Raw genomic sequence first — 12,773 nt, 5'->3', positions numbered from 1 at the left:
AATGAGGAAACTGTTGAAGTCCACATTGATGCCCTGGGGTTGAAGTGTTCCGAGGCGGAAGATGAGGCGTTCTTCCTCCAGGCGTCTGGTGGTGAGGGAAGCGGCGGTAAGGAGGCCCAGGATCTCCATGTCCTCGGCAGAGTGGGAGGGGGAGTTGAAATGTTGGGCAACGGGGCGGTGTGGTTGATGGGTGCGGGTGTCCCGGAGATGTTCCCTACGCCATTTCCAATCCAAGTACTTGGATCCAAAGTGCACATTGTTACAATATGACCACTTAAAGTTAGACAGCCCTTCATTGATTGCTATAAGTTCTCGCTCACTTTTTATCAATATCCATTAGACTGCTGTTGTTTTGCAAATGGAGGACAAGATTTGACACTAATTATAATTTTATTGTATTTTTCCTGAAATTGAATGTAATGCCCTTGGAGTTAAACTAAAAATATATCAATTAGCTCTCATTCTGCATTTAAATATATTGAGTGTACTTCATACTTAATGATAAGGAATAGGTACAAGAAAATGCCATTTGGTCCTCAGGTTGGTTGTACCAGCTAATGGCTGATCTTCTACCTCAAGTGTACTTTGGTGTATCATTCCTGTATTACTTGATTCTCAATGTATTGGTCTCTGCCTTGAATGACTGAACATCCGTGGTCTCTGGTCCAGGAAAATCCAGAGGTTAACAACTTTTGAGTGAGGGATTTTCTTCTCAACTGGGTCATACATCACTGACCCTAACTTTGAGATTCTAATCCACATTCTAGATTCCCCAGTCAGAGGAAGCATCCTCTCAGCATTTACCCTGTCAAGCCTTAAAGAATTTTATGTTTCAAATGAGATCATGTCTCATTCTTCTAAACTTTAGGGAATATAAACCTAATCTACTCAATCTTCTGCTGTCATACTTTCCTCAGTGGATAGTCTAATTCCTGCCCCCACGCCCGCTCCAGGAATTGGTCTGGTGAATATCAAAGCACATCCTTACTTTGGAGGGAAACCATGTCTGTACACAGACCACCAGGTGTGGTTTCACCAAGGCTCTATATAATTGCAATGAGACTTGCTTTTTTGGTCTTATATTAATAAAACCTCACACACCACTTGCTTTCCTTGTCCCAGTCAATAACTTCCTCTTTGATTAAACCATGTTCCCTGTATGGACAAATAGTAGTTGCTGATTTTTCCTTTTTTTTCATCTGCCCAAACTAGCCCTTATGATTTTCCTTGTCTGCCTTATATCTTTACTCACCTTCTCCTCCAGGCAACCATTATTGTCCACCAGCCAAAGTTATCCTTTTTTTGACACCACTTGTCGATTCTATCATTGATTCCTTTCTACCTCTACTTCTTGCATCTGCAACTTTACCAACTGAACCATCAATGTAATGAACTCATCAGTAATCATCAGATGATGTATGCTGGTGTTGAACAATTAGATTTTTAGAAGACCTGTTCAGAAAATAACATTTACAAGGTATGTTCAAATATTTGAATGGCTAAATTGATCTACTTTAAGTGGTGATGGTGTAATGCCTTTCACAGAATGATGAGCTTTAATCAAAAAGGATCCTTAATGTTATACACCTAAAACAATATGCGCAAATGGAGATTTGAAACTTTAAATGTATTTCATTTTAAACTTGATGTAAATAACTAAAATGTCTTAATTCATGCAGTTTACTTGGTAGTACAGAACTGCTATATCATTGAGGGTCCATGTCTATATATAAGAGACCACATTATCTGACTGACCCTAGTGTGACTAAGAAGAATTGATGAGGAAATTAAAATGGAGATATAGCTACTTAAGTTTCTTTATTCATATTGAAACAAATGCAAGTAGTAGGGATGTAGGCTGACTGGAATAAAATATCTGTATCATAAAATGCAAGTATATGCATGTTTTGTTTCTTTGTCAAAGTTGCATAACGAATGAAAATGTCTGTTAATTTTGGTGGAAGCACAGGGAGTATAAAGAAACAAAGGTGATGTCAGTTGAAATATACTGAAGAACTATGCAGAAAGACCCAATATTGCAGTCTGTGTCTCTTAACAGATTGATGAACTTGTACAACGTTTACTTAATAGCAATTAGACTTTGTAGCCTCAAAAGGAGTCACTACGAAACAAGCAACAAAATAATAGTTTTGCAGGGTATGTTATTCCTGTCCTTTTAAAACATTGCATCCTATAACCGAACCTTGAGTCCCTTTGTGAGATACCCACTAGTCATGAATTTGACATCAGATTTTTAACATGTGCTGTCCACTAATCATCCTGTACCAGAATTCAGCATCACACGGCATCAATGTCGCTTTCATCAGTTTCCTCATCTCCCCTTTCCCCCACCTCATCCCAGATTCAACCCTCCAACTTGGCACCACCCTCTTGAACTGTCGTACCTGTCCATCTTCCTTCCCACTTATGTGCTCAAGTCCACTCCGACCTATCACCATCACCTCCCCACCTGCACGCCCTACTGTGTTCCCAGCTTCCCCCCCCAAGCCCAGCCTCTCACTCCTATTTATCCTCTGCCCCCTGCTCCCCCATTCCGGATGGCTGATTTATGCTCGAAGTGTTGATTCTCCTGCACTGTGGATGCTGCCTAACCTGTGTTTTTTGACTTCAGCATCACATTGTCCAATTCATAGCCCTTCAGCATCAGCCTTTCACTTGATTGGCTGCAAAGAAACTTAATTAATATGCCATTGAAAGTCTAAACAGTGAGAGTGAAAACTACCAATCAGACAAGCAGTCAACAGAACTCGACAGTTGGGAACAGGTGAAAAAATTCTATACATGCTTTATCCAATGTCACCACTAATTTGGTGACTTAAAATTGGCAGTCAAATTTATAGCATGGTAAGACGACAAGGATGCTTAAATGAAGGGCATAATGTCGTAGGTGCTGCTTTGCTGATGGAGCAATAAACTGAAACATTAACTGTCTTATCTGGTGGAGTTAGACATCCCATGGCACTATTCAAAGAGCGTGATTCGACTAACTTCACTAAAACCGATTATGTGCTTATAAAATAAAATTACTGGAAATACTTAGCAGGTCAGGCAGCATCCGTGGTGACTGAAACAAAGTCACCGTTTTCGATTAATCGGCCCTTTTTCAGAATGAATGAAAGGTCATCAACCGGAATCATTTTTTGCCCGCCTAGAGCTTTTTGGAAGGGCAGGAGACAAAAAACTCAGTTTTCTCATTGGAAGGTTAAGGTTTTGCTTTTACATTCTCAGGACATTTCAGAACCGACTTGTTTCCTGAAAGTCAGAGTCAGGAACCTACTCTGCATTCATTAGCATGCAATGAATACTGATTAACCCTCCAGCCTGTGGGATTGTGTTCACAGGCACAATCTTGTGAGCCAAAAATGGCAAATAAGTATGTTTACGAAAGTAACAATATGTGTGTGTATCTATGTATGTATATTGAGGCATTTAACTGGCCTGGTGGGCTTTTTCATTCAAGTTCTGGTGAGTACAAACTAGACGGGACAGTGGCTCAGTGGTTAGCACTACTGCCTCACAGCGGCAGGGACCTGGGTTCGATTCTAACCTCTGGTGACTGTGCGGAGTTTTCACATTCTCCCCGTGTCTGCGTGAGTTTGCTCCGGTTTCCTCCCATAATCCAAAGATGTGCAGGTTAGGTAAGTTGGTCATGTTAAATTGCCCATAGTGTTTAGGGATGTGTAGGGGTTAGATAAATATAGAGTAATGAGTTTGGGTGAAGAGACTTCGGAGATTCGGTGTGGACTTGTCCAACAGGTCTGTTTCTACACTAGATGATTCTAAAGTTCTTCAATAATTTGGTCCCTTCAAAACCAAGGTATTTCTTTGCGCAATCACTTAGTATAAGAGGTGCAGCCCCTCCATGTTGATCAGCTTATAAGGCGTCTCAGTCTTGTGAAAGTCCTGAGATTGTGCAGTCTAGCTTGTTATTCTTCAATGCGTACACTGTTGCATTGAAGCCTGACGGGGCCACCAAACCTTCCGAAGCAAGGGAACACTAGCAAACTTAACTGGAGTGGGCGAGTCCAGTGGAATTCAAAAGGGGGTGCACCTCAAATGGCCACCTTTGTAGTTGTGTCCTTGTCCTGTGGAAGCTTTTGGTGAGAAGCAATCTGATGTGAATATTCTCAGTTGTGAAAAAGTCAGCGACCTGATGGTGGGTGAGCTGCTGAGTGATGTAGCTCCTTTTGTGTAACAAGTGAGAGGTAATACTACCTGGCTGACAACAGAGCTACATTGGTAGCTGTGATGAAGTATCAGACATTGATTGCACATGAGGAATCTGATGGGGATGCCTGACATCTAACCTCCTGTGTGACTTTCCTCTAACAGTGTCAACCTAACTCTGACTCCTCGGGATGGGCAGCATTGAGTAGGCGGTATTACACACCCTGGAGGCGTACAGCAGGTCGTTTATCTTCCAGCAGCTTTGGAGCCAGTTTCTCTTGAGCCACCCATGGGTGCTGCCCTTTACAGGTACCTTTGTCCTGACTGCCTCATACGTTAGGGAAAAGAACTTCCCTTCTCTCCTGGACAACCTTCAGGAAAACGTGTAGTGAGGCAACCCTCAACAATGACACTCCTGGTTGATGGAGCTCTGAGTGTTCAGGGGTAATGAGTAGAGATGGATGGTCCAGGATCATAGAAATTGAAGAGTTCTGGATGTGAGTATCCGCAAGACCCCAGTGGACCTCTGTATAATTTGGTGTTTTACTTGCACACAAGTCAAAAATGTAATCGTATGGGGAAAACATGCCCTGCACAAAGGCAGAAGTTCCTACCTCCCTACCCATGCTTCCAGACTTCTCAAAAAAAGTTTCTGCTTGTTAGTTCTGTTCCCCTGCAGAAATGCCATCTGCCTTGCTCAGTGTTTCTAGCAGTTTCTGTTTGCTTTCAGGTTTCCAGTATATAGAAACGTAGAAAATTGGAGTATACCATTTGGCCTTTCAAACAACTCCACCATTCAATATAGTCAGGGGTGATCAAAATAGTGTGTTATTTTCGTATTTGAGATCATCTGGAAATCTTGACTCACTCCTTTTTGTTTGTTTACTTTTATTCAAGGGTTCATTTGTTCATTTGGGTGTGGAGATGAATTGCAATGTATATTGATCCCAAGAGAATGGGTTCAATTCCTGGTTGAGATTACTGAGGAGGTCTCTCCTTCTGAGCCTCACCTATAGTATGGTGACCCTTAAGCTAAACCACCACCAGTGTCCCCTCTCTCTTCTGCTTCTTTCTTTCTGTCTCTGTCTGTATCTCTCTGTGTGTCTGGCTGTCTGTCTCTGTCTCTCTCTCTCACTCTTTGTCTCTGTCTGTCTGTCTGTCTGTCTGTGTCTCTCTCTCTCTGTGTCGAATAAGAGCAATCCTTCAACTAAAGTCTGCTTTTCACCTTACTCATTATTTTTCCTAAATTGCTTTCCATATTTGTCTATACTTCAGAATTGCTTCATTGGAGGAGCAGCACTTCAGAGCATCCAGAGAACATTAAATGCCCTATATAAATGTAATTTTTTCTAGTGTGCAGTTGTAGCTAATTCAGTTTGAAGAAACTGTATGTCACTTTCAATGGGCAAATCTGTTGATGTGTTCCTGCACACTGTTACAGAAAGTCCTGACATTGTATACCTGAGACAGTGTTCTTTTGCAGAGCCATCCAGTATGTTTGATTGCTCTGTGAAGAGAATTTTATGAAGAGTCCCCTTCCCTGAGGGACATCTGCAGTCAGCCAAAAAGAGGTGCTTTAGCCAAAAGTGGAGTCGCAGGTAGATAGAATAGTGAAGAAGGCATTTGGTAAGCTTTGCTTTATTGGTCAGAGCATTGAGTACAGGAGTTGGGAGGTTGTGTTGCGGCTGTACAGGACATTGATTAGACCACTTTTGGAATATTACACGCAGTTCTGGTCTCCTTCCTATTGGAAGGACATTGTGAAACTTGAGAGGGTTCAGAAAAGATTTACAAGAATGTTGCCCGGGTTGGAGGATTTGAGCTATAGAAAGAGGCTGAATAGGCTGGGGCTGTTTTCCCTAGTGGGTTGGAGGCTGAGGGGTGACCTTATAGAAGTTTACAAAATCACGTGGAGGCAACTTCTTCACACAGAGGGTGGTGCATATATGGAATGAGTTGCCAAAGGAACTGGTGGAGACTGGTACAATTACAACATTTAAAGGGCATCTGGATGTGTACATGAATGGGAAGGGTTTAGAGGGATATGGGCCAGGTGCTGGCAAATGGGACTAGATTAGGTTACGATATCTGATCAGCATGAGTGAGTTGGACCGAAGGGTCTATTTCTGTGCTGTACATTTCTGACTCGATTCATATACCTATCCAGATGCGTTTTAAATGTTGTAATTATACCAGTCTCCAACATTTCCTCTAGCAGCTCATTCCATACTCTCATCACCCTTTGCGTGGAAAATTTGTCCCTTAAGTCCTATTTAAATCTTTCTCTTCTCACCTTAAACCTATGGCCTGTAGTTCTGGAACCCATACTGTTGGAAAAAGACCATGGCTATTCACTCAATCCATGCCCCTCATGATTTTATAAACTTCTTTAAGGTTGCCCTTCAGCCTCCGATGATCCAGGGAAAATCGCCCCAGCCTATTCTCCCTATAGCTCAAACCCTCCAACCCTGGCTACATCCTTGTAAATCCTGTCTGAACTTGATCAAGTTTAACAACATCTTTCCTATAGTAGAGACACCAGAATTGACCACACTGTTCCAAACATAGCCTAACCAATGTCCTATACAACTGCAACATGACCTCCCAACTCCTGTACTGAATGCACTGTCCAATAAAGACAAAGAGCGGCACGGTGGCACAGTGGTTAGCACTGCTGCCTTACAGAGACCCGGGTTCAATTCCCGCCTCAGGCAGCTGATTTGTGGAGTTTGCACATTCTCCCCGTGTCTGCGTGGGTTTCCTCCGGGTGCTCTGGTTTCCTCCCACAGTCCAAAGATGTGCAGGTCAGGTGAATAGGCCATGCTAAATTACCCGTAGTGTTAGATGAAGGGGTAAATGTATGGGTGGGTTGCGCTTCGGCGGGTCGGTGTGGACTTGTTGGACCAAAGGGCCTGTTTCCACACTGTAAGTAATCTAATCTAATCTAAAGTGGACCAATCCTGCCTTCACTACCCTGCTTACCTGTGAGTTTACTTGCAAGGAGCTATGAACCTGCACTCCAAGGTCTCTCTGTTCAGCAGCACTCCCCAGGACCTTACCATTAAGTGTATAAATCCTCCCCTGATTTGTCCGACCGAAGGTGGGAGACATTGACGTTATGGTGAACATTATAACCAAAAATAAAATTCTACTTTGTTCTTGGTGTAGGATCAATTGTTGAAATTATAAAAATGGCTCTTTCTCTAGGTGCAATGTTTTTTTCCAATTGCATCATTTGTAAACCTTAGAAATAAATATGTCAAGGTGGCAATGGCCTGAAATGTTATCAATGGTAAAACGTTCAAACGCAAATAAAGTTATGCACCTTCTTCCTTAATGTTTCTGTTTCAACATCTATTCTTTGTGTTTTCCTTTATGCTTCCTTGGCCTCCATTCTTTTAATATCTCTTACCTCATATCAGCTGTTGCTTCGTTGTTAGCACTCTCATCTCATGTTCTTGAGATGCTTGAGCGCAAATTCAAAGCTAACACTCCAGCTCAGCTTTGGATGACTGCTGCACTGCTAGAGGTTCCATTTGCAGTTCTGTTACTGAACCAAAGCCTTGTCTGCCACCTTTGGCTGTAAAACATCCAATGGCACTAATTTAAAGAAGAACTGAGAAGATTCCTGGTCACCATTTATCCCTAAAATTAACATCACAAAAAAAAGATTGTGGTCATGACTGTTGTATGTGTACCTGAAAGAAAGTTCAACTTAAACCAGTCCCTGATGAGAATCGATTCGAGACAATGGTCATTAACCATGACATAGTGAACAGTAGTAGAAAACAGCATGCAATTGAACTTGAACAGTCAGCAAACAAGCTAACCTACAGGTGAAGCATATGGTTGACATTCTTTAAATTGTGCTAAATTGCACGAGACAACCCTCAATATCTTTGTTACAGCATTGGAGAGTGTTGAAAACCCAGCTTGCTGGTAAGTAGGCAAATCCACATTGAGGGTCAGTTGAGAAGGGCAAGCAATTGAGGTGTGTGCAGATAGGAAGTAAAAAAAGGTCAAAGGTATGTTGTCAGCATGGCCACAAAATTCACACGTTTCAACTGTACTACAGCAGACCTCCTAACAGAATTTAAAATTTTTGAACAATGTTTAGAGCTATGGTTTTTACATTCAGGTGTATCCATTGTTGAAAAGCAAGCCATTAAGACTTGCTTAGCAATTGGGAACAAAGGCCTTGACGTGTCAGGATTAATAGGCGAAGAGCTAGAAGATCCCCTTGCCCATATCAGAAAACCAATTCAGAGTTGGATAAAACTTTCATAAGTATAAAGTGATCCTTGCAGGTTGTCGAAGGGTATAGGTCCAAAGTAAAACTTTAATGGTTAACACCATCATAGAGAACACAAGCCTAGCAATACATGTGGAATGCATTGCCTTCTGCATGCACCAAGGAAATGACCAGCTTTCCATCAAGTTTTCAAAGCATTTGGCAGGAAAAGCCATTGTCAGCTGCAGTGCACAACGCAAAGACTGATGCAGCTACGAAGATCCATACGGTGACCCCCAATAGATGGTACACAAGGAATGCCCTCATTCTACACCAAAGTTCATCTGGTATTTAGAGGCAGATACATGAAATGATTGTCTCATTGACAAACTAGAATCTGACCATGTAAACAAAGTGGTGAATGAATGTTTTGTGCTGTTAATCTTGTGGAGAACATTAATACCTTACACTGTCCAAAGTGTTTGCAAAAATTCATATTATTTGTCCTCCGAAAACTGGTGATTATTTGTTATTGGCTAAAATTGACATGGGGTAAGTGTCAATATATGAACCCTAAAAATTCTAAAGAACACGCCTCCATGGACACAGGAAGCCAATATGAAACCTAAGTATTTAGAAGCTTTCTGCGTACAGTAATCCACCTATTTCATGAGCAGAATCATGAATGCTGGAGTGTAAGTACAATCAGTCTGCCTGGACATTACGGATGTGGACATTGACATTGTTGGATGAGTAAATGCAGGAATTCCAGAATACCATGACCTTGAAGAAGTCATTATCAATGAAATCAGTCAAACATCCAAAACACAACAGAAATTGCAGTACACGTTTTTGGAAATGGAACTGAACATGAACGAAGAACAGGATGTAAGTTTGCTCGCTGAGCTGGAAGGTTTGTTTTCAGACGTTTCATCACCATGCTAGGTAATATCTGTGAGCCTCTGATGAAGCACTAGTGGTATAGCCCGCTTTTTATTTGTGTTTAGGTTTCCTTGCGTTGGTGAAGTCATTTCCTGTGGTGATGTCATTTTTTTTGGTCTCTTTCTGGCGGTTGTTAATGGGATCAGTGTGTGTTTGTTGATAGAGTTCTGGTTGGAATGCCATGCTTTTAGGAATTCTTGTGCGTATTTCTGATAACCAAGATATACTACCAGTGCTTCACCGGAGGCTTACTGATGACGCTAACCTAGCATGGTGACAAAACATCTGAAAACGAACCTTCCTGCTCCACAAGCAAACTTCTATCCAGAACCTCAACCTGAGCTACAAATCTTCTCAAAATTCACTATAAACAAAGAACTTTCTTCGGAATCAGTGGAGGTAAAACCTGAGTTCTCTGCTATGGAGAGAAAAACAAAAAATAGAGGGACAAGCTAAGCAACTACTTCAGGATAAATCCAAACTTGGAGAATATCATCTTTGAGATGGCAAAATCTTAGTGATACATCTGTATAGCTTATAAAGATGTATCAAGAGCTGAAAGAGAAAGAAAGGTAGTTGGTTGGCAGACATGATGTGTATCACCAATCCAATGAAAAGGTTGCCATTTAACAGGAAGCTGGAGCTACTTATACATAAAACAGAACTTCAGCAGGAACAGGTGAAGAACATTGAGTTCAAAGAAACGCTGGACAAAATGGTGGACCTGCAGAAACATGTTAAGGTGCACAGCACAGGCAATAAAGGAACTGCAAGTCATTCATGAGATAGTCAGTCAGCGTTCCCTCTAATTTTCATTCGGGCTTTGTAAGGCTTCCTAAACTGGATTGAAAAATGTATTGCTGGAAAAGCACAGCAGGTCAGGCAGTATCCAAGGAACAGGCGAATCGACATTTCGGGCATAAGCCCTTCTTCAGGAATGAGGAGGGTGTGCCAAGCAGGCTAAGATAAAAGGACCACCCCTCTCCGGCCTATCACCCTCACCTTAACCTCCTTCCACCTATCGCAGTCCCAACGCCCCTCCCCCAAGTCCCTCCTCCCTACCTTTTATCTTAGCCTGCTTGGCACACCCTCCTCATTCCTGAAGAAGGGCTTATGCCCGAAATGTCGATTCTCCTGCTCCTTGGATGCTGCCTGACCTGCTGTGCTTTCCAGCAACACATATTTCAGCTCTGATCTCCAGCATCTGCAGTCCTCAGTTTTTCCTAAACTGGGTGTCAATGCCGCAATCGCATTTCAATGCTTGATTGTTATGGGCAGAACCTTGGCGTGGCTGCGCATGTGTGCTTAGAGGGAACTTTGGAGGTAACGGTCCTTACAGAAATTAATGCCAGCAATGATCCAGTGGGAGAATTTAAGCAGGACTTAAAAGAAACCAAACAACCACTGAAACAGCATGTGGAAGAGGTCCTGGCTTTAAAGAAAATGAGGAAAAGAAAAGTTAAGTGGCCGGACAGTCAGTAGAGCAGATATGAAAAAGATGCTGAACCAACAGAAGGCTAGATCTTTGGTTGAATTTTACGAATCTGGTGTGTAAAACGAGAAACTTCAAAATGAGTTTGAAGTGCTCCTGGAACAAAACAAAAAAAAATTCAAACCACTCAACATAACTTTGAAGAATTAAAGTCTAACCTGGAGCAAAACCTAGTTTATAGAGTGTCAGCATAAGCATACAGCAACATCATTCTATGAAAGGAACACTTGACCACGCCAGCATGAATAAAAGGCAATATTAATGATAACTGCACCTCCTGACAAATCACCATCATGGAATCTGGATGTATCAGCAAATTGCTTGGATATTATCAAACCCTCTGAGGTTACACTTGATTTTGAAAAAGACAGGAATTTTGTATGCGATTGTTACCTTTAGAAGAGTTCACCTTTTTAAGGACTGCTTGTGCTGCATTGATACAATGAGGTAACTCTGCCTGCCAGTTGGTCTGCTTTGGGTTTTCAAGGTTTACATACCACAGAGGTCACTGGTTGCTATAATTCTGCTTCATAACTTATGATGTCTTTTGCTGTTTTAAATGACATAACCTATTCAGCATCCCTGACGAGCAGTTGCTCAATGCACCATTGTTATTAACCTGATGACATGGTGAAGGTTAGTGGGAAACAAGAGGATTAGGGAGCCTTTAAAAACCAACAGATGACAACTCAAAAAGCAATATTGGGGGGAAATGAAACATGAGAGTAGTTTAGCTGATAATATAAAAGAAGATTGCAAGAGTTATTTTTAAGATTATATAGAAGTTAAGAGAGTGAGCCTGAAGCAATAGTAATGGGGTACAATTGACATGGGGTACAAAGAAATTGTGGAGGATCAGGATAGGTACTTTGCATCAATCTTCTTCATGGAAGACTCCAATAATTTACCAGAACTTCAGGACAGTCAATGGGCAGAGCTGTGTAGTGATCATCACCTAAGGAGAAGGTGCTGGGGAAGCTAAAAGGTCTGAAGGTAGATAAATCATCCAAACTGGATGGAGTATACCCCAGGGCTGTGAGGGGAATAGCTGAGGAAATTGTGGAGACACTAGTGGTGATATTTCAGGAGTTACTGGAGTTAGGGAGGGTTGCAGAGTTCTGGAAAATGGCAAATGTATTACTCTTTAAGAAGGGAGGAATGCAGAAGACTGGAAACTATAGACCGGTTAGCCTGACCTCTATTGTTGGTAAGATTTTACAGTCCACTATTTGAGCATGAGATTATGGCGTACTTGGAAGTGCATGATAATATAGAGCTGAGACAGCATGGCTTTGTTGAGGGCAGGTCATACCTGACAATTCTATTAGAATTCTTTGAGGAGATAACAAGTTAGAAAAAGGAGCGCCAGTGGATGTGAACTATTGGATTTCCAAAAGCCTTTGGCAAAGTGCTACACTGAAAGCTGCAAATAATTAAGACATCACGCTATTAGGGGCAAGATATTGGCATGGATAGTGGATTGGCTGACTGGCAAAAGGCAGACATTGGGTCTTTTTTAGCACTGTAGTCCATGACTTGTGGAGTTCCACAGGGGTCAGTGTTGGGACCGCAACTAATCATGTTAAACGTTAAAAATCTGGAGGAAGGAACAAAGGGCAATGTTACAAAGTTTGCAGATGACAAAGATAGATGAGGGGCAGGTTGTATTGAGGAGGCAGAGAGGCTGCAGAAGGACTTGGAATGCTAGGCGAGTGGGTAAAGAAGTGGCAGACAGAATACAATGTGGGAAAGTGTGAGATTATGCAGTTTGGATGGAAGAATAGAGGCATAGACAATTTTCTAAACCGGGAAAGACTTTAGAAATCTGAAGCACAAAGGGATGTGGCAGCCGTAGTTCAGAATTCTCTTAAGGTTAATATGTAGGTTCAGTTGGCATTTAGCAAGGCAACTGCAATGTTG

At 41.9% G+C, this 12,773-nt stretch overlaps 1 protein-coding gene across 5 annotated transcripts in view; it reads left to right on the top strand.

Annotated features, from left to right (window-relative positions):
* The window catches only part of hmga2 (high mobility group AT-hook 2), a 196,074-nt gene that overhangs the window by 48,697 nt on the left and 134,604 nt on the right, over positions 1-12,773 (top strand). The window contains exon 4 of one of the 5 annotated variants that reach the window (XM_043709649.1): positions 4,354-4,492. The exons of the other annotated variants lie outside the window; for them this stretch is intronic. Coding sequence (XP_043565584.1) covers positions 4,354-4,393 — 40 coding nt within the window. The 3' untranslated portion in view covers positions 4,394-4,492. Of the gene's footprint in view, positions 1-4,353; positions 4,493-12,773 lie in introns of those variants that run through there. 5 annotated transcript variants of the gene reach the window in all.

The sequence above is a fragment of the Chiloscyllium plagiosum genome, chromosome 19 (assembly GCF_004010195.1).
Source record: "Chiloscyllium plagiosum isolate BGI_BamShark_2017 chromosome 19, ASM401019v2, whole genome shotgun sequence".
Taxonomy (NCBI): Eukaryota; Metazoa; Chordata; class Chondrichthyes; order Orectolobiformes; family Hemiscylliidae; genus Chiloscyllium; species Chiloscyllium plagiosum.
The sequence above is the reverse complement of the archived record's forward strand: the minus strand, read 5'-3'. Positions and strand labels throughout refer to the sequence as shown.